The following is a 21581-nucleotide window of genomic DNA, read 5'->3' on the forward strand; positions in this document are numbered from 1 at the left end:
AAATAAGTGGATCGCAAAAATCAAACACTGAATGTCATACGTAGTCTCTCAAAGTTACTTGATTGTGTCTGACCTTTCCAATAATACCTCTGCGAATGAGAGCCGTTATTTTTCATTAACAGACCTATGAAAAATATTATTAATTCTGAACCAAATATTGGTTACATATAAATTTTCAGTGGCGAGTATCGCCCTTGGTTGCAATTTTCCTTCGAAGGCCAGTATTTTAGGTTGGAAACTGCATGAATGGTTCTCGTTGATAAGGTGAGTGGCTAGCTGGGATTTGGTGTCTTTCTTCTCAAAACATCTTTTGTGCTCTGCTGTCCTTACTTTGAAATTACAACCAGTTTGTCCTACATATATATGGTCTGAAGCCTGCTCAAAGCTTCATGGGGATCTGTTTTGGGCTTCACACTGGATTTCATCCCTAGATCCTTTGATCAACATGGGAGCACACATCCCGCTATAGTCAATCATGCTCCCCCACACTAGTTACATTCCAGCGAATATTAATACCTTACAATTTTCATTTATAAGTCTAATAAACAACAAACATCTACACTCTTTTGAAAGCAGTTTGTGTGGTAAAAGTAGGGAAAAAGCGTAATCACGCTTTTGCCCTGCTTTTACTTAAGTAACTATAAATATGTAATAATTATGTGTAAGGACAGATACATAATGGTAGCGTTTAGCTTTTATAAACCGATGACAAATTTTGCTGAACGCTCATCAGTCCATCATCGTGTTCATTTTATTGATATTTTGCACCAAATGTAGAGGAGTGGTAAAGCGGGTGGAGACGTCACCCTGGTGAAAATAAAGCGAGCATAAAACCGTGCTGAAAGTGTTCAAAAAGTGTCCTGAGAATCGTGCAATAAATGTGAAAAAAGCAGGACCGGAATAATGAGTGTGATCAGGGGGGACAAAGACCAGTTTGCCACCCTAGTCCTTCGCCCTCGTCCCCCATACCACTAAAATATGACATATCCGTAAGTTACTTTTTTTGAGATGCGGTAGTTGAAATCACACACCTTATGTTTGCTATTAAGAAATTTCATTAATATTACTGTTCAATAAATTATAAATTATTGCTAAATGATGTAATTAGAAAAAGTTCATTTACTTTTTAATAAACTTTTCAAATTTTGCCCCCCCTGAAATCTCTCGCCCGTGTCACGCCCCCCCCCCCTCTGCCAATCGCCCTATTTCCGAGCCTAGAAAAAATCGTGCATGAAGTGTGCATAGTGCCTCAAAAGTGTGAGGAAAGCGTGGATTGGGACTACTGAAATGTGAAAAAACGTAAAAAGTATGTGAGAGACAAATGGGCAACAAGTGTGATAAAAGCGTGCACAAGGTGCTCCAAAAGTGTGCGAAGAGTGTGAGGAAAGCGTGAAGAGAATATGAGATAAGCATGTAAAAAATTAGGTAAAAGTGTACGTGCGAGTCTCAGGAGGGTTAGGAGGTAGGTACCTGGATGTAGTCACTGCGACTTGTGACTCAATAGAGGTTGGACGCGAGCAATGCGCAAAATAAGACGGCCATTTTTCGAAAAATAATTTACATAAATGAGTTGATCTTAAGTATTATTAATACTTAAGTATTTATTCTAACGGCGAAAAATTCCAATAATTATAATTGCGGAGTATTAATAGCAATAATAAAAATGGCCTTGCTAGGTTACTTATTTTAAATTTCGCGGGTTCCTCGCGGTAGAAGCGGGCGCATGAAGTTTGAAAAGGCGCATTTACAAAATATTTTCATTTGTGTTGTTTTCAGGGCACAATTTCATTCTGGTTCCTCGGCCAGCGCAAATACGCCTACGCAAACCGTAAACAGAAATGAAGGAGCGAGTACGATCGCTACACGTAGTGTGTTTATTTTAAGAACAATTCCTCGGATTCGTCAGTTTGACTGGGAATGTTATATTTCGCCAAAAATTGTTGAATATTTTTGCAACGTAGCCATGGGGGCTGTAAATGTGTTCGTTATCACCTCTGGCATATTCTTTTTGGGATTTTTGCTGGGAGGTATTGACTACACCATGAATCATGAAGAAAATAGATGCGAGATGACATACATGTTCGAGTACCCTCAGTATGTTGTGAGTAATGGCCTTTTTGTGTTAATATTCCTTTCAGTTATTCCACTGACCGGCGTTTTGTTATGCTTCACTCGCTTCCTAGAATTAAGTTATCAACTAATAGAATTCATCCATTGAAATTATCCAACCCTATGGATTTGCCTAGTGCCTACCAATTATTTTCTTTCGTCATGTGAACCTAATTCTTACATTACAGAGGATTATGCTGCCACTGTCAGTTGCTCAAAGCTACCCAAGGTATAAGTTGTTCGCATATGGAGAAGGGCAGTACACAGAAAAATTAAGGGGTATGCAGTTTCGTGGTATACCGGTCCTGTTCATTCCTGGCAACAGCGGCTCACACAAACAAGGTTTTTTGTGTTATTAGTTCGTATCACTGCATGCGTTTTTACCTAGATTGTGGTATTAAGTCGTTTGGTTAATTTCCTTTTAGTGAGATCCTTGGCCTCCGTGAGTCTTCGAATGTCGTCCAGCTCAAATAGCCCATACATTTTCAATTATTTTACGGCCGATTTGAATGAGGAATATTCGGCAATGTATGGGGCTGTTTTGTATGAACAGACAAAGTTCATACATGAATGTGTCAAGAAGATTTTAAGTTTGTATACTAATGAAAGAAAAAGGCCCTCCTCTGTAATAGTTATCGGCCATTCTATGGTAAAATGAATGACTTAGTTGCTACCAGTGCTAATTGTGATTTTAACTATTGTGCATTATTATTCATTTTTTCTGTTTTAGGGTGGTTTGGTTGCTAAAGGTCTTCTATTGGAACCAGAATTTGATCCCAATTTGGTGAACTGTATTATAACATTAGCAACTCCTCATAAAAGCCCAGTCCTGATGGCTGATGAGCATATAGCCAAATATCATACGAATGTATCTAGGTATTGGTTCATCAATCGTAATGACAGCTTGAAAAATATTGCTGTGGCTTCGATTGGCGGTGGCCAGAGGGATATTATTGTTAGACCTGATCTAATCAAGTCTACCACTGCAGATTTTAATGTGATGGTAATATCCAGTTGCTATTTGTTCGTTGTTGTGATAAATGCTTTATTATCAGCTCAATGCTGCATTCTTTCCCCATTTTTTTCCAGTTTTAAGAGTATTTTCAAAATAATTTCACTTTTATGCATTGTCCAATTAGAAACTAAACTTTATACAATTGGGGCACACAAAATGGGAACACGAATTATAATCCAGTCTTAAATTAAAAGTCATTGCCTGTGAAGCTTATTTGATCTCTCTGATGGCATTTTTCCAACAAGTGTAAATTTGTGTGATGCATAATATCTCTGCATATTTTAATCCTTGGCTCATTGATATTAAATGTTTTCATGTGTGCAATTGTAATAAATATCTGTACCATTTATGTATCTTTCACAGACAACATCCATCCCAACTGTGTGGCTGTCTACTGACCACTTGTGTGTGTTATGGTGCAAACAACTCGTTCTTGTTATTGTTAGAGCTTTATTTGACATGGTGGATCCAAAGACTCATCAGATATCAACAAATATTGACTTTAAGAAGGCATCACTTAGTTATCATTTGGTTAAAGTAAGTAAAATGACTTTTCGCCTAAGAGTTCTGCATTCCATGGCTATACTGCTCTAATTTTAATTGACACTCATGCAAACCGAAATATTTTATGATAAAATTTTGTCGAGAATATTTTTGGGTGATTTTCATGTATTAGCTTGTGTAAAATTTGTTAGTGAGTAGCATGAAACAACAATGTGTTTGATGCTATCTCATGGCCCATCTTGGTAATGCTATCCATTTTTGTTTTGTGGCACAGAGGACAGCAAGTAAACGTCTGGCAGCTTCATTTCATCCCAAAGAGGCTCATTTTGATGAAGGAGGTGACTGGGATGAACCTTTGAAAAGGCATTTCTCTTTCCAGCGAGAAAAAGTTATGAAAAATACGTATCTTATGATTCGATTGGTGGATGATCCCAAGTATCAAATGGCTGCTATACTGGCTGTGAATCTCGACGCAAAAGACTGGGTGTATGCTTGCATCGCCAATAAAGTTCATAAAGGCTCTAGAATCTGGTAGGATTAAATTTATCTGTTTGAAAGAAAAAAGTTCTAAGATTATGTTCTCTGAGTTAAGTGGCGGATACAGATGGGGGGCGCGTGCCCTCCCCTTGCGGGTCCGCCTGTATTGCCGAACATTGCAAAACCACAATTGTAACCTTTTTATATCATAAGATGGCATTGTCTTTTACATGTTTATAATTACTTTAAATAAATTTTCATATACTTTGCCTGTGACTTGATCATCTTTTATTACGATTAAAGTAAAGACAACTCAAGATATGTTGCGCCCCCCCCCTTGAGTTTTTTCTGTATCCGCCACTGTCTGAGTTGCTATGAAAGATATCTTTCTTTTTTCCTCAAGTATTGTAAGCATAGTATGTATCATCTGAGTCTCTAGTGATTACTAGCATAATTGATACAAAAGAAATGTAATGCTCTTTGTTTGCTCTTAGAAGTTTTTCATTATATCTCAAGCTTTCCTTTGAATTTTATCAAGTTCAGAGATTAAATCTCTCTCTGGCACCGGTCCTATACGCTTAGGTCCAATATGCTTATCATGCATTTGAGATGCAACCTAAGGATTGGGAAGTTTCATCTCTCCTTCAATTTTTCATGGTTAAACTTCTCGAAGTACTGTTGACAAATCCTATCTTCGTCAGGGCTCCATCATAAATTATGTTTTTTTTCCTAAGATAGGTTTGAAGGTATCATAACTCCCAGATATTTGACATCATCTGATGCCTTCATGTTAATATCCACGCCATGTTGTCATTGTTTTCCAATGTTGCTGATTTTTATTATTCCTCTGGCAACTTATTCTTGGTTATGATAGAAAAATACCTTTCATGTTCTTTCAGTTAAGTTGATATTGTCCATTGGGTAGTTATAGGTTATTAAATACATATTAGCATGAGTAGCCTTGATTATATATGGCGAGTTGGAGCCAGAAACGTTGGCTGCCTTGAATGTTCTTACTCAGTGGCTGGGCATTATCATACATATTTCATTAGGCTTTTCATTTGATAAATACTTTTTGCCTGAGGTGACAAATAGATGTGATACATTTTCATTAAATGGAATTTGAACAATTTTGCCATTTGGAGAATACCTCTTTTCAGTCTTTTTTTGATCTTTTTTATTTTTTCTTCCTTCTTTTCAGTGACAAGGGTGATAACCTTTCTAGTGAATCCAAGTTTGTTCCTTCTCTAAGAATGAAAAGGAAAACAATTTTACTAAATTTGGCTGCTCTCAAAAAGATGTCTTACACACATGTGGTGGTTCGAATCCCTCCAACTGCCGACCCGGTAAGTGCCATTTATGCGTTACATAATTGGTAAAAAAATCATTCTTTTTTATTTTGTATTGATGGACTTTTCATTCTCCTTCCATTTTTATTGATGCTGGTTTTCAATATGGGCAAAGAATTATTATATTTGGTTGGAAATATTTCTTATCACTCTTTGGGTATGACATTTTATTACGTTGTTCCATGCATATTTTTTTTCTCTTTCTACAACCACTTTTGTAAGAACCCTCATGTTTTTTTCCTTGACATGACTCATGTCTTATATTCCTGTACATTTTACGAGCATGCAGAACAATGGCTTCTTGAGATGGTGGTGTAGAATGGAGGGAAGATACGTTGACGATATCACAAACTTCTGCCAAGCTGGTCACTGCGTCTCAGTCTTTCTGAACCTCATTGTGTTGGTCTCATGTGGTTCATTGCTGTTTACATTCTTTTGAGCGATTTCTTTCTTCAATATAAGGTTCTTCTATACTAAATAAATGAATCATAACTTATGAGATTACTAACTCATGAAAATTGAGTGACATCATTTGCCTCCTCTTATTTTAAACACATGATTGAGTAGCTAAATCGGGAAGATTTTTCATCAAAGCCTATGTTTCCTTTCAATGTACCAAATTATTTTCATTGATTGCTATCTAGGGTCCGAGTGGACTGAAAAACTGGTAAAAAAAAAGAATAGAAGTCTTTGAGACCTGGTACTTGAAGAGGTAACTGAAGATTTTGTAATAGACGGATGAAGCAGGAAAGTGAGGTGGTTCTCTCAAGAGTAGGAGGAAGGGCATGGATGAGTTCCGTATGCCATGCAAGAAATGGTGAATTGGGAATAACATCAGATACAGCAGTTACATTTTTTGGAAAGTATAGTGGAGGTAAAAGTTTAGAGAGGAGTCGAAAGAGGAAGTAGAGAAGACAGATACTTGGGACAAATACAAGGAGAATCATGGAATAAGAAAAATGAAAGGGAGGAACTGGTGTGAGATAAGGAGAATTGGAGGGGTACATTATACAAATCTTGGGAGATTAATACTGATTAAAAATATAATGGAAGGAGATTGGATAGGCAAGAAATAATTTTATTGGGTGGGCTACTCTCATTGGGGATGACGGTACATATTAGACATCATGCGGAATTCGCCATCTTATTCATTATATTTCCTCAAGATTTTACAATGGAGTGCATATGTGACTTAAGTGCTGAATATTTTTCAAATTATTATTGTTATAGTTTCTGCTGAATGTAACACAAATTGTTTGCCCCTTATGTTGTTCTGCTACTTTTATTTTTCCAGGTTGAAGTTCATGTTGACGTACACTCCGCAGCATCTCGCAAATTGGTCTTTCCTGCCCCTAAATTCTTCTTTTTTGCCTCGAGTATGCTTCTAGAACTCTCTGCCGAGTCAGCTATCCGATATGAAATCAGACTTCAGGGTGCGGAGCATATCTGGCAGGCATACATCTTAAATATTCGTCCAATCTGTCCCCTGCAGACTGTTCACCATGCCACTGCATCAGTTGCTACATCATGGAGCAGTGAAGATGCTCATGCCTTTGTGACGTAAGTTGTTAATATCTAAGTGTGATGCAAATGTTCTGATGGATGTTATTGTTGATATTGTATTGTCGACTTCTCTGTGTAGTCATGATTGGTATGATAGAAGGGGTTAGTCCTGTTTCCTTCACTGTTCCGCATGTGTTTGAGCAACTTAAAATCACACATAAATGTAGTGGGTAAACAATCACTATTTTATTACTACATTAATATCTCGGTATAAAATTATAAATTATGTGACATATTGGCATGAAAACATTAACCATTTCTGCAACTCAAATAGAACTTCAGAATTTTTTATTTCCCTTTGGTGCAGAGAAGAAGTATGACACGTTATGAATGACAGCATACCATTTTGTATCTTTCTTGACACTATTGATTCAAAGTTTTTTGTGGAAAAGATTTTTTGGATGGAACAAAGAGCACAGAAATTTAAAGTGTGGAATTCATTTGGGTCCTGTTTATCATCACTTGGTACTAATGCGTTGAAAGAAGTATTTACCTAATTGATAACATTACCTCAAGTATTATCAAATCAGAATAGGGTCTCATTCACTTTGATATTTTCTTTGATTATCTTGTCTTCACTTTGATTCTGTTATATGATATCTTGTCAAATTGAATTACTTTTATCATGTACAGGTTACTTATCACGAGTTTGCATAACACAGTTTTCTCTATTACAAAAATGGGTTTCAAGATTGCTCTCTATGTGTTCAAGTAATCTTCCAACCTTTCCTCACTAAGGAATTTGCTCAAAATCGTATGTCACCTCTTTATAAGTGTGGGAAAAGCAAAGAAGAACATATTTTCCATACTATGTATTTATAAAGTAATTGGCTCTACAAAAGATGATGTATAAAATCACTTTGATTGTCCATCACTGTGCCATATCAACTGTAATGATGCCCTTGGGTGTTAAATATCCCCCAGAAATGTCAGCCTAAGGTGCAGAAAGTGTAAATTTTTCTCCCTGAAATACACCTTTCACCTAATGTGAAATTAGCTATACACAGCACACTATAGGAATGTATATTTAGTGATTAGTGAGGGATACCTTTATTTGTGCATTGTTTGAAATTAATAAATTGGCTTCAATTTGCATGAAAATTCTGTTTGAGAATTCAAATTTTATGGAAAGTATCTCTTTCACAGATCGTCTTTGGTACAGCCCCTGCACGTGCGACTTCAGTCCCCCAAACCTTCTTTCTCGAAGAAAAATGAATCTGCGACTATTAAACTAATTCTTGATCCATCTTGCCGATATGCTGTGACGTGAGTATTTTATACACATAGTCTTGTTTTCTATCTCTTGTGCATATAGTGTTTCATTTTCTTCAGGTTGTAAGTTTTGTGCTTGCTTCTTATTTTTATCAGTATACAGAGCTCCTTGAGAGGAATACTTAGTCAGTTGGTGAGGTTTTACTCTCCCATGTTGCTTCCGTACATGGTTGCTGTTCTTCTTTTGGCCATTCGAGAGCAGCTAAGAATTATGCAGAATGAAGGATATTGCTGCTCTATCAATTCAGCCCTAGCTGTTGGTGCCAAGCCATATTATATTCTGCCTGCTGTAAAAATTGGCTCTAAGCTGATTGGGTAATTATGTATATTTTTTAACAGTGTGTAAAACTATTCCAGCTTAGTCATTGTGTCAGACTTTCAATTTCCTCTGAGCTCATCAAGTTGACTTGCTGTGACTTACTTTAGTACATGCACATAATGTAATTGCTTTCGAAAAAATTCCTCTGTGCAGCAAGTTGAACCATATATCTTTGGTTTTCCCAGGCCACTGCACAGACCACTTCTCTACACTAGTTATTTTCCTATAGAATTTTTTGGGAATTTTGTTGCTGTTTACTGACTACAATAGAAATATTCATCAAAAATATACAGCCAAGTGCTGCTTTAGCACTTGCTTGGAGTTCAACACTAATGGTGGCTTCTTGGAAGCCCATATTCCCTTGCATTGCCGTTTTTGGTGGATCGAAGGCCCTTATAGCTAGTATCATGAACTTCTATAAATTTGCAAGGGTAATCAAGGAACCTAGATACATAGTGTGTGTAATGGCCTGCACAGAAAGCTGAAGATGTGTGATTCGATTGCCAGCCCAGGAGATATATGCTTGGCACTGATCGTAAGTCTTCAGATTGTTTTCCATTCCAAATGATAGATTCTGATTGGTTGCGATAGATTCAGAATTTGTTTGGTTTGAAATTATTCTCACCGGGAACTCAACAAGAGCTTATGTCATTGTCATAGTGAAATTTTCATATGCAACAAATTGCAACTCAGTTGTTCACCAATTGGTAACAACCGTTTGGAATGAAAACCGATCGTAATAATTCTGATCAGTATCAAGCACACCCCCAAAATTATATTGATATGGATTGAATTGATAGTGACACAGGTGTTCATTTGGCAAAGGCAAAGTATTCCTATAACTCTTGTACACTTTAACTTCAAAGATAAAATTCAGAATATTCTGATTTCATGCTCTCCAGGGTATGGTGGTGGTTTGGACTGATTGGGATGAATATGAATGAAAAATTCCATGGTTACCTAGAGATTTGGAATTAATATGCAATTAGCTAAAATGATGGATACCTTTCTTCAAATTGCTAGCAGCCATTGAAGTTTTTTCTCTATGGAATATCTGTGTAGTATGTATCAGAGAAAGCTCCATTTTCTGATTCATGTTGATGTCTCTCAATATGACTCATTATGCCTTTGCTTAGAGATGGCTTTGACTCTCATGTTTCTACATGGAAGCATTATTGACTCTAGAACAAGGTCCTCTTAGTGTTTTGTCATGAAACATTTCTCTTACTTAGATTCTGCAGAATATTTATTGTTGGCAAAAAATGTTTCACTGTCCTCCTGAACACCTAAATTGTCATGCAAACTATCGCATTCAGTATTGTGGCCCACAAATTTTGGCTGCTGCCTCCTCAATCAAGAGAATATTGTTTAAGCCATCTCTTACTCCAAGGGTAAGTCTTGATAAGGAAAATGGGGGCCATATTGTGGCCTCATGCGGGGCCAGGTTAAATAACTCCAAGTCCATTACTCTAGGTACAGAAAATATCATGTTTCTGTGATGATATACAAATTACACTTCAAAGGAGTAAATCTAGTGTAAAGGAAAATATTAGTTTTGTAAATAAATAACAATCATTGTGCCATCACTCAGTGACATAAGGAGTGCCTTCCATCCACTAAAATTATTTCCTCAATCAAAGATTCTTCAATGCTGTTACATTTTTTTCATTTTTTGTTTGTGGGTGTGTCTATTCTGTATAAACTTGGGAACAAAATGGAATCGGCTCATGGTGAACTCATGGATTTATAGTAATGGTCTGCAACAAAGTCAAAGTTAAATCCCTAAATTAATGATATAAAATATGTTTTTGTGAATTCGAGTGGTTTCTTGTACTTTTCCTGCAGTATGTCATTTTGAATTATCTTGCCATGTCACTGTTACATATGCCTTATGACTTACTGAGGTCGGAATCCAGATATGCAGTTTTCCCTTTCTCAATTTCCAGGTTTATCTTCAACAATCACAAAGAAAAATTCCTGTTCCCACCTCCTGATTATATGCTGTTACAAGAGCAAGACTTAGACTTCTTTCTACTTCCAATCATTGCTTACACAACAGCTTTTGCAGTGGTATATCTCCTTGGGATAGTTTGCTTCCTACTAGTCATGTTTTGGGGAAATGCTTTCCACAAGATTGTCAAAAGGTAAGGCCATACATTCTCTAGCTTCTGCCAATGGAGTATTTTCTTGTTTTATCAGACAAACTATGTTTCTTAGGAGGGTCAATCCAGGCGTAAAACATTTTTGTTGCATATTTGATTTCATAAACTTGAGGTGAAGGAAGTCTGCTTCTTGGGTAGGTGAGTGACCAATGATGGATGAAGTCAGAAGGAGTTAATCAGTGGAATAGCTCTAGCAAAGAGGGCATTCCTCAAAAAGAGAAATTCCTTACAGCTGAGGGTATAAGTGTTGAAAGTTAGGAAGTAATTTGTGTTGAGCTCTCACATTTTGAACATGCTTCTTTATGGTAGTGTGGATAGATGAGATAAAGACAAAATAGAGAGATCATGGGAGTAATGTGGAAGTTCTAGAAAGAATAGGAGAGAAGTCATTTGAAAACCTAGGGTAGAAGATGGAACAATAAATTGGCCACATCATCAGATATATGTAATGGTGTGATGAAAATTATCATTGAAGGACAGCTGGAAGAGAAGAACATTGAAGTTAGGCATTGAAAGAGTTACATGGGACTGATGATGAAGGATGTAAAGCAGAAGAATTATAGAGGCTTAAAAAGATTAGCTAATGGAGGAATTGAGTGGAGAGCTCCATGAAACCAATCTAGGGATTGATGACTGTTGATGATGATCTCTCAATAATGTAAGCTGTTTATGTTGCTGTGGTTTTAAATCAATTTTGAAGGAGCGTAACTGTGCTATGACATCATGGACCCTGCTGGCATGTGTTTTGTGGTAATGTTTGGAATTGACAACATGAGGATGACAAGAGTGAAGGTATCACAACAAAACATTTTAGGCACTTATTTTATTTATTTTTATATATTATTTTACTTTTTCTTAGTGGCACAAAGCAGTATTTTTGGAGCCCTTTTTTAGCTAGTAATAATTTGGTCTTGTAGGCTGTCGGGGCTTTCCATACAGTATGTAATAACATTATTACAAACCTCTATGTTAACTGTTCAGTGCATTTAATGCTGCAACTTATACACATAGTGAATGTTGGCAAAGCTTGCAGTAGCCAGCAGTGAGTGCCTTCAAGGTTTACTTTCATCTCCAAATGAATGGTATGGCGACAGCTTATTTCAGTGCGAGATCTCAAATGACATTCAAACTGTTATTGATGAAAGGGCGCAAGATATACACATGAGGGTAAACATTTTAATATGCAGTTTTTATGCCTCAAATATTATTTTTCCCAAGTTTTCAAAAATTGTGCAAATAGTCCATTCTAATGTGAGACCCTATGATCTGCATTCACTCTTTCTCCATCAGGGCATTGGCCAGGTTCTTTCGTGGAGGCAATTCGTTGTGGAGTGAATGGGCTCTGATGAGTTTTCTCAACTTCCCAAAGATCGTCTCTGCCCTTCTGATAGCCATTGCCTTTGGAACATGCGGAGCTGTGGCACTTTTAATTGGCCTCTGTTTCTACTTCTTGTTTGTGAGTACATTTAGTCATTTTTATTCCATGTTGGATCGTAGTTTTCTGTGGCATTCTGGATTTGTGGATCTCTCCATCGTGTAGGTTTTCACTGCATTGGTTGACAGCCTGACAGCAAATGTGGCGAAAACCCAGGAGATGGAGGGATCCATAACTTTCATTCAATTTTGCTTGAGAGTCCACTGGGGGGGAGCAGCCATATTTTCAACGTCTCAGGGTGGGGTAATGTCTTTGGTTCTTTCATTGGTGAGATTTGTTGAGATGTTCATAAATATTTGCATTACTTCTTGGGGAGGGTAAAAGGTAGAAATGAGTTGGAGGAGGTAGGGAATGGCATTAGGCAAGGGTCAGTTGGAGTTTGATAGGGTAGGGTGTTCATAAAAATTAAGTAATTTTACGGGGATGGTTGAATAAGGCTGAAGTGGGGCAGGAGATGTTTGGGGCAGGTGTTCATTTGATTTTAAGGCCAGGATTAATTATTCAAGAAATTTTCTGGCTCTGTTAAGAGCTCTGTTTGTCTGGGAGGAATACCTCTGTTTCTTAAAAAATCATTTTGAAATAGGCTTTATTGACATACCAACCCTTTTCTGCACATTTGGTTGGTGGCATAGTTGGCTGTTTGAAGGATCAGTAGTGGATTACGATTAGTTAACCTTATAGATATTCATCCTAACAAATAGAGAGACAACTTTGTAACTTTTTATTTTTTTTCTCAAACAGTTTCAACACACTTCTTGTCATTCTCACAAGCTGTGTCTCAGCGTAGAAGACAGGCTTTTAGAATGAAGTGAAGTACATATGTTGAAAGCAGTTGAGAAAAAAAGTGGAAAATTACAAAGTTATCTCCCTATTTGTTGGCTTTTTGTATTTAGCGTGTTATTTATTTGATTTTCAGATATGTAAACTATATGAGGATTTGCTGGAAGAAATGCTCAAATATCCTTTGAAAGTAATACAAAAGATCAAGCACTGGGCAACTGAAACACGTCAACCAGAGACACCAGAAAGTGATGATAGTGAGGTTGAAGATATTTTCTCAAGGATGTATTTCCATTCAACAATACTTCTGCTCTGGCTTGTGATGACTGCTCTCCACTTTCCATGTGCCCTTGTGTGGGCTCAAAATGTTCGGTAAGAATAATGCTACAGATGTGTGTGTATATTGTATATGATCACAAAAGCATCAAGAAAAAGTAATTGGGCTGAATGCATAGACCGCTATGATGTTGTAGAACATATTTCCTTTGGTGCCACCTGGTCCTTGTGTCAGATGCATATCATTGATTCATAATTCTTAAGAAATATCGTTGCGAACAAATCTGAAACAAATTTTTTTCTGTTCATAATGACCATTGAGGCATCAGAGGAACCGTATTTGATGGCATATAAAATGCATTTTTTTTAAATAGGTAATAACTAAAGAAATCACATACATCTTACATGCGAAGGTCCGACTTCCATTGGTCAATGTTCAATACTGATTCCATTATATTGACTAATTTATATTCATTATTCAATGGAATAATGTTGTAATTATTATTATTATTATTAGTAAACTCATAGCTATTATGTGACTTTATTTATCATTTATTCATTATATTATGTATTACTATCCTTTTTCTTGCTTTTGTGCTATCTTAGGAGTTGGGAGTGATATATCAAACAAGCTTGATGGCATTTATATCATTTATACGATCAAGCTTGTTTGATATCTCGCTTCGCACTATGATCATATAAGAAGGAAAAGGAACTAACCTAAGTTGTTGGGGTGCCGTGCCTTCACACAGACTTTTTCTTGTGCATGCAGTACTGAAATGAGGGTTCATCGTATATGCCAGTGCGTCTTATATTCCGTCAAATACAGTAATTCTTTCCTGTCATCATACCAGTCATTGGGACCGAGCACGCAGCACCATCCTGAAGATGAGACGAGGATATTTTTGTGTAAAAAGTCGAGCAATGCAACTACCTTGTGCCTTGACCACAGATGAGTGAGAAAGCATAAAAGATTTTGCAACATTGCCACAGCAAAGAGGGGTGGAAAGTGCAAACAATGACTTTTACCTTGCCGAAGGCAAATCTATATTTATTACTTAAGCAGTCTGGATTCCAATTTTGGTTTTTGGTTGGTGTAGGATATGTACTTCCCAAATTTGCTTCCTTTCTTTATTTCTCCATTATTACTATGTGTAAAAGTTACCTCATTAGTGATCTTAAAATGGGGTCATTCACTGAGGATCAATGTGGCAACTTATTTAAATAAGTTGGCAGATGACAGGGAAAGATATGTGACAACAAAAATAAGCCTTCCTCACGAGTCCATTTTCTCATAACTTAAAAATAAAAAATGTGAATTTTGCCACCCTTCTTTGTGAGCTGGTGATGTCATTGATGTTTTTCTCGTAATGTTGCTCAGGGACACTTGATGCATGATGGAAAGAAACCCTCACTTGAGTGTTTATGGCAACACACAATGTGAGGTGGATGTGCATGGCGGAGGAGTAGCAGAGAAATTGTGAGCAGCTCGGCAATAGTGACAGCATCAGTATATCTGCAAGAGGGTTTAGGTTGTTGATTTTTCTGCTATGAATAGCTCAATAAGTTGGTGGAAGATTAAAAAAATGGAAAAATACTGGTCCTTTCATTATTTAAGCTCTATCAAAATTGGCAATAATAAGAAATTTGTGAATGAGATCATTTAACAAAAAGGCAGCATAACTCAAGCTGTGAGGTGTTGCTTCACACTCAAAATACTGCCAGTTTAAATTGCTGCTTCCAGATTCCAGCAAAAAGTAAAAAAATGCCAAAATAAAGCGTTCACTTATTATACAGGGAGGGTGTGAAAGCGAGCCCATTTATTAGGGTGCCTCAATCCAATTCGGAGTGTAACTTGTATGGTGAAGCAGTGCATATCTATTTCTTCATTTCTATTTTTCCATTCATAGTACATTACTGCAAAATGTTTACAATGTTATTTCTTATTATGATATATGTAGAAAGGCAAAATGAATAAACATGGTAAGTATTTCCCTTAAGTAGGTATTCTTTATTCTAACATCTTCATTGTGAGGGAGAAAATTTGGATTCAGTGTTTTATTTGTACTTAAAAAATTAATTATTTTCAGGAAGAATTTTTAATTTATTTTTCCATATTTTACAGAAAATTTCAAAATATTTATGTTCCACATTTAAGTATAATTTTTTGATGCACTTATTCTTATATTATTTACAAAATGTAGAGAAAAGTGAAGATGAGGGGAGAAATCATTGTATCTTTAACCTCTCTCACAAAAAAAGAAAACTTGACAAGTGATAAAGTTGCCTTGCGTATCTGCAGTCCCTAAGCAAGTGTTCCCATTCAGCCTTGGTGTCAGAAATCTGCAGTGATCACTATGGCATCAATGGCTGATCACTATGACCAACGTGACAGTTTACTTGTTATCTAGGGATGGATGGATCCAGAAATTCTTTTCAGATCTGGATATGGACCAGATATCCTTGATTTCAGCTGTAGGATCATCGGATATTTTCAGATACAAGTGCATATTTTTCATGTTAAAAAATGAAGCTATTAAAGTAATGAAGTACATATTTAATGCCAGATCTTTTATTTTCGTAGAATTTATTACCAATTTCATTGTCCGGTGATTTGCAAATATCCGCAGATATTAGGGTCTGAGATATCAGATCCGACCATCTGTAGTGTTTTTTCAGAATTGCTCTAACCTTCAAAGCTAAATTGGTCGGCCCATTGCACATGACTATGAGCCGCCATTGAATTGAAGCATAAATGTTTCAATTTATTCAAGTATCAACACCAAAGCATTTCAAGTATATTTGAGTCCCAGGTTATATCCCAGCAGCTTTTTTATGATACTTATTGCCATGTAATTTCTATTCTTACTATCCTTGATAATCTTGGAAAGTCAGTAAAAATAAAAGTAATGATGGATAGTTAAAGCTTTTGTTTTTCGGTCATTGAAAAATTGTGCCCTTATTTCTTCTGCCACTCGTAAAAGGTGATACCCGATCACCTGTCATTCTTCCTTGCATTTGCTCAAATCCACCGCCTCTGCTGCACTACTCACATTAATGGACCAGTTACTCGATGATGCACCTAGTAGCATATATGGGTATTCATTTTAGTTCCAATGATATGCACTTTCTTTTCTATTGATTTAAGTTTTACTGATTATATCAAACCATTTGGTAAAAGTCATAAAAGTTTCTAAATTTTGGTCTGGAAAGTTATGGAAAATGCTAACAGAAAATTTTAGGTAACCCTGTTAGTGTTTAACTGTGCTCAACGTTTTTGGCTTAACTTGGGGAACCACAATAGAGAAAAATATAATTCACTCTGCATGTTCCACATTGGCACTTGATTACCGACCATGGTTTTGACACTTACTTCATTGTAAAGGTAAATAACCATGATAACCAAGATGAATAACCTTGATAATCACATAAGTGTCAAAACGATGCTGGTAGGTAATAAATTGTCAATGTAGAAGATACCAAGGAAATATTTTTCCTAAACTGTGGTTATGCCTTGTTAAAGTGTTTTCAAAATCTTATTTTATGTCATGACAATTAAGTTAATGCCCCTTGTAAGGTGGGCAGCATGAGACTCATCATATTTAAGAAAACATTTTCAATATTTACCAATCCTTATTGTTATTCTTTCCTTCAGGAACAGTGCTCCGTTGCATCCAGACCCATCTCTACTTCCTGCAATAATTCTTTGCATGTGTGCTGGAGTTCTTTGGCAGAAGACTATTCCAGTCATGAAAATGTAAGTGATTGTTACAATGCATCAGATATATGATTGTTTAGTCATGAGTTGGTTTGGTTATATATCTGGCTATACATATATGGTTAAATCTGCACACCTCCAATTTCACACACTTTGGGTGAGTGGTGGATTCAGGACCAAGTCACAGGAAGTGCAATGTACACAGTGAGAATTAAAGGTGGACCCAGGATTATTTTCTGGGGGGGGGGGAGGCAGAAAGGTCTGTTTTTTAAATAGATTTTAAAATTTAGAAATAGATAAAATTTTAAATAGACATCTTAAAACTAACAGTCAGTGTTTTCTTATACACAAACAGCTAGTGCCCTAACATCTCCATGCTGATCTAACTCTGGCAGATTTTGGTGTACTATGTAAATTTAGAATTCAACAATCGGTTGGGAAGTGATTAGAAATTTTCTTTTACAATGAAAATCTACTTAAGCAGCCCTTGACTGCTTGCATTGATGCTTTGCTGAAGCTTGAAACCTACAGATACTCTCCACTTAGCAAATTGAAAAGCCTAACAGCAATCAATTACATATTACAGTATCCAGTAGCTTAAGCTTGATGCTTCACTAATGATAGATACCAAATGCGCTCATTGTGCTAATAGAGACATCTCAATGCCCCCAAGAAGCTTAATTATTCAACAGCACATTAGCAAGTCCAAAATACTTTAAAATCCTGTTGTAGAATACAATTAAGCAGTTGACATTTGAAAATAATCTATATGCATAAAATTGAGACAATATCTATCTGTTTGTCCTTCAAGAATTACTACAACATTCATCCAATAACCATATAGACAGGCAATTGTTTGTTGTTTATCAAGGAGAAGGTATTCCATCTAATTATTTGTGGCTGCCCCCAAGAGCCTCTCCACTGGTGGTCCTTAAGCTATGCATTGTTTTCAGAGCAGCAGTTACATTTTTTGCTCTTTAATAGTATACTTTCAATAAAGATTGAGGCAGGGTCAGATTTAGGGGGATTACAAGGGTCATGACTCTTCCCCCGAATTTTGTCAAAAATTTTTAATTTTCATCAGTTAAATAGTTTTTGTAAACTTCTGAAGGGAGTTTACATGCAAATGCATGGCAATAAGTCCCAAACATGAGAGAAGTTTGAGTTATATGTATTTATTATAGAGTGCAGCACTCCCTACTGGAAAAATGCCCCTCCCTCCTGAGGGGATACTCCATACTCCGTAGACCCAGGTCATAACCACCCCTCCCCAAAATTGATGCTGAATTCGCCCCTGGAGAGAGACCTGTGATTTTTTAACAGGTAGCTGAATAAATGAATTTTATAATTCAGTATTTAATTGTATGATAAGATTTTTAAGCGGGCATACCCTTGTGCCCCCCCAGAAAAAAAAACTGGATACGCCCCTGTTTATCACTGTGTATTGCACTCACTGAGACTAGGTCTCAAGGTCATTTTACACGGGGCACGGAATTGCGCAGGTTAGAGCTGCATTAATTTCTAAAATGGCATGGTACTGTGCAAATGCATGAGCAAAATTAGAACGGGCTATTTTGCCGTCTTGCATCCATGCATTCTCGCATGTGTTCAAGCAATTCACCGCTTTACACGATGCAATTTTGATTGCGCCTTCGCATGTACGTCAGATTGTGCAATTCTGTGTACCGTGTAAAACGGCTTTCAGGGAGTGCAGTACACCACCGACCCAAAGTGTTTGAAATTGGAGGTGTGCAGATTCTCTAGTCTCAAGCAGATGTATTTTTCATTAACCTTAAAACATTCTTGTAATTATTTCTGCATTTAAAAAATTGCAATGCTATAATACATATATCACATTGTGTTTTTCAGGAGAAATTTCATGGTGTTGGACTATGGAATATTTCTCTTCGCCTGCATGTGCATTGTATATGCATCACTGACCACATACCGTGCCAGTATGTTTGTTCACATGACTATTGTTGTGACAACAGTATTTCAGACCATGATGACGGAGTCACCATCAAATTCATCTGTATCAAGTGATGAAATCTTTGATGGGGAGTATGAAAATACTGATGGTGATGAAGATACTTCTGATGAGAAAAGTAGTGATGATTCGGTCGGAATTGTCAATGAAAAACTAGGAGTTGAGACTGTATTTCATGGAGAGACTGAAGTAGTTAAGGATGCTGTTAGTGCTACTGATGAAGTAGATGAGAGTCAAGGGGCAAAAGGTGAACCTGAAGCCAAATAAGATGGTGGTTTGTAGTACAGTTTCATGTTAACTGATAGTAAATGTGTTGCATACCAAAGAGTAATAGTGACAAATGTGACCAGGTATTTGTATCAGGACTCGATAGGAGGATTTGCTAACGTCATATTCAGTATTTGATGTCACTAAGGGTTAGTAACTGTGATGTACTAATAACTAGTGTATTCAGGGCTAAAATTGACAATGGTGGAGAAAGAGATATAATCTCTGAGAAGATATTAAGTTGATGCACCCGTCCTGTTCATTAGCTGCTAATACATTTTTTTCTGTGAGCCATCAAGGACTGCACCCTTGTTCCTCTGCTATGATATGTCATGAATGCGAGTGTTAAGTTAAATACTTTGTAAGCTTTTAAGTTTCATGGCGGGGAAATGTGATATTTTTATAATGTTTTTTTAGATGCTGTTAGTGCTTTTTATGTATTCCACGTCGCCAAAAATGTTGACCTCATTATTTGTAATTGATTTCTCATAAGGAGACGTTACGATCGGACATATTATGTTTTACTCACTTGGATTGATTTTGTAACTTGATGGAATTTTTTATATTTTACATTTTGATATTTTGCTCGTGATCGTTAATTGTAAATAAATTTTGAATGGCCACTTTAACGTATGATGTTTTGTCGTCTGCTTCCTGCCTACCGAAGACCGCCTCAGTAGTTATAGTTGTCGGGCAGCAGATGGCGGCCTAGTCGCGATGGAGAAACGGACAGGTAGCAAAGCGCATTAGTCACTGCTGTGAGAGCAATCGTGACGGTTGCTGTACTGCAAGTGCGAGATGATTCGAAAGTCGACTTCGCACATTCCTGATAGAGCTGGGAATATCTTCAGAGTTCTGCTGTGCATTTAGTAGTGCTACATGTAATTTTGGTGCGCTGTGTGTGTGTTGCAATTCAATTGGAGTTTGTTTTTCACTGTTCAACTTAAATGTCCCGGTGCAGTTCGTGCTCAATCTCCTTTGCCAAGTGTCATGAAGCTGTCTTCAAGGGCAAAGTTGTGAGTTGTCAGCTTCAGTAAGCTGCAACTATGGAAAGCCTATGGCGACTCTTAGGAGTAGTCGCCCTCACTATTTTCGGATTACTGGATACGTCGCATGCCCGTCCGATTGATGATGGATCTAAGGGTGAGTAATTTCCTTCCGTTGGTCAGCGTTTTTTTTTTTAATAAATTGTTGATAGTTGAGGTTCTCTGTAAGATCAGTTACAGGTTTCCTGTCTTTTGGGAATCAGGGATGTTACGGCAAGTGTTTTGGTGTCTGGAATGACTTTTATCTTACTCTAATATTATCTCGCACGAGAGGTATGCTGGGCGGGTTTTGTGGCCGTTTTCGAGGTCTCCGGATGTATGACAATATGTTTATATCTATATAATTTCCATGATCTATTTGGAAGGCTGACATTATGATGATCTCGAATAATACTTTCTGCGTTGAACGTATTGCTTATTTTGAGGTGTTCCTGTTACATTCATTAGGTTTCTCACACGCATTGAGAATGTTTCATTGTTGTCCTTTATCTTTATCTATGTTGATCTTCAAGGAAAATTTATCTATTTCATCTTGTTGCTGTATCTCACTACGTAGACAGTTACCCCGTCGTCTATTTAGGAATAGATATTTTGGATGCACATCATTATTCGAGGATATTGTTTTCATTTCGTCTACATCCCGTCCAGTATGACATTTAGCAGGTAAATTATTTCATTTTTTTGCTCTATCGCTCGAAATCATCATGATTACCACCAGTGGTCAATAATCCTAGTATTAATTTGACAAAGCTCTACTCTCAACTCTAATTTCAGCTTATTTTTTTCACTCTTTAGTATTTCTTCTTTATCTCATACTTCATTACCTGCTCCATATATTTTATTCGAGGCCTTCCCTTTCTGATATTGTCATCCAGTTGTCGATTGTCTTCATCATCCCTCTGCATAGTCTCTAATTCCAGTCGTCTTTTTAGGAACACGATTTCGTGGCTTTATCGCTCTTGAATATTGTCACTGATCTGTTCCGTATCATTTAGCATCTCAATGTCTGGGTCGTCAGTTGTTGTGTGACATTTATTTGCCAGTTGGTACTAATTAGCTGTATAAGTTTCCCCTAATTTTCTGAACGATGACAATGCGGGTAGGCAATGCGCAGTGAAGACTTGATATTTGCGAGGCAGCTGTAGTTTGTTGTATTTCAAGAACCACGGTTTGTATTCGTTTTTGTGCCTATTCTGGGTGCATAGCTCCAGTTTGCGGATTTGGGAATTATATTTAGCGGTTGCAATCCATTTATCATTTATTGAGGTCGGTTGTTACCATTTTCAGCGATCCAGAGGCGGA

The 21581-nt window shown here is 36.9% G+C and overlaps 1 protein-coding gene across 1 annotated transcript; it reads left to right on the forward strand.

Moving 5' to 3' along the window:
* Positions 1–1738: 1738 nt before the first annotated feature.
* LOC124168197 (GPI inositol-deacylase) lies at positions 1739–19681 on the forward strand. Its single transcript, XM_046546332.1, has 15 exons — positions 1739–2101; positions 2298–2451; positions 2535–2758; positions 2840–3112; positions 3488–3661; positions 3903–4159; positions 5307–5451; positions 6749–7014; positions 8164–8283; positions 8386–8604; positions 10555–10752; positions 12061–12226; positions 13122–13357; positions 16917–17018; positions 18849–19681. Exons 1-15 carry the CDS (start codon positions 1964–1966, stop codon positions 19231–19233), a joined length of 3057 nt encoding a protein of 1018 aa, XP_046402288.1. The 5' UTR covers positions 1739–1963; the 3' UTR covers positions 19234–19681.
* Positions 19682–21581: the final 1900 nt, after the last annotated feature.

Source organism: Ischnura elegans, chromosome 1 (assembly GCF_921293095.1).
Source record: "Ischnura elegans chromosome 1, ioIscEleg1.1, whole genome shotgun sequence".
Lineage (NCBI taxonomy): Eukaryota > Metazoa > Arthropoda > Insecta > Odonata > Coenagrionidae > Ischnura > Ischnura elegans.

Bases quoted from the DNA above. Each gene is read 5' to 3' on its own strand.
- LOC124168197 (XM_046546332.1), top strand. From the start codon at position 1,964: ATGGGGGCTGTAAATGTGTTCGTTATCACCTCTGGCATATTCTTTTTG. The intron at 2,759-2,839 runs GTAAAATGAATG...TTTCTGTTTTAG, and splicing joins TAGTTATCGGCCATTCTATG to GGTGGTTTGGTTGCTAAAGG. The intron at 3,662-3,902 runs GTAAGTAAAATG...TTTGTGGCACAG, and splicing joins TTAGTTATCATTTGGTTAAA to AGGACAGCAAGTAAACGTCT.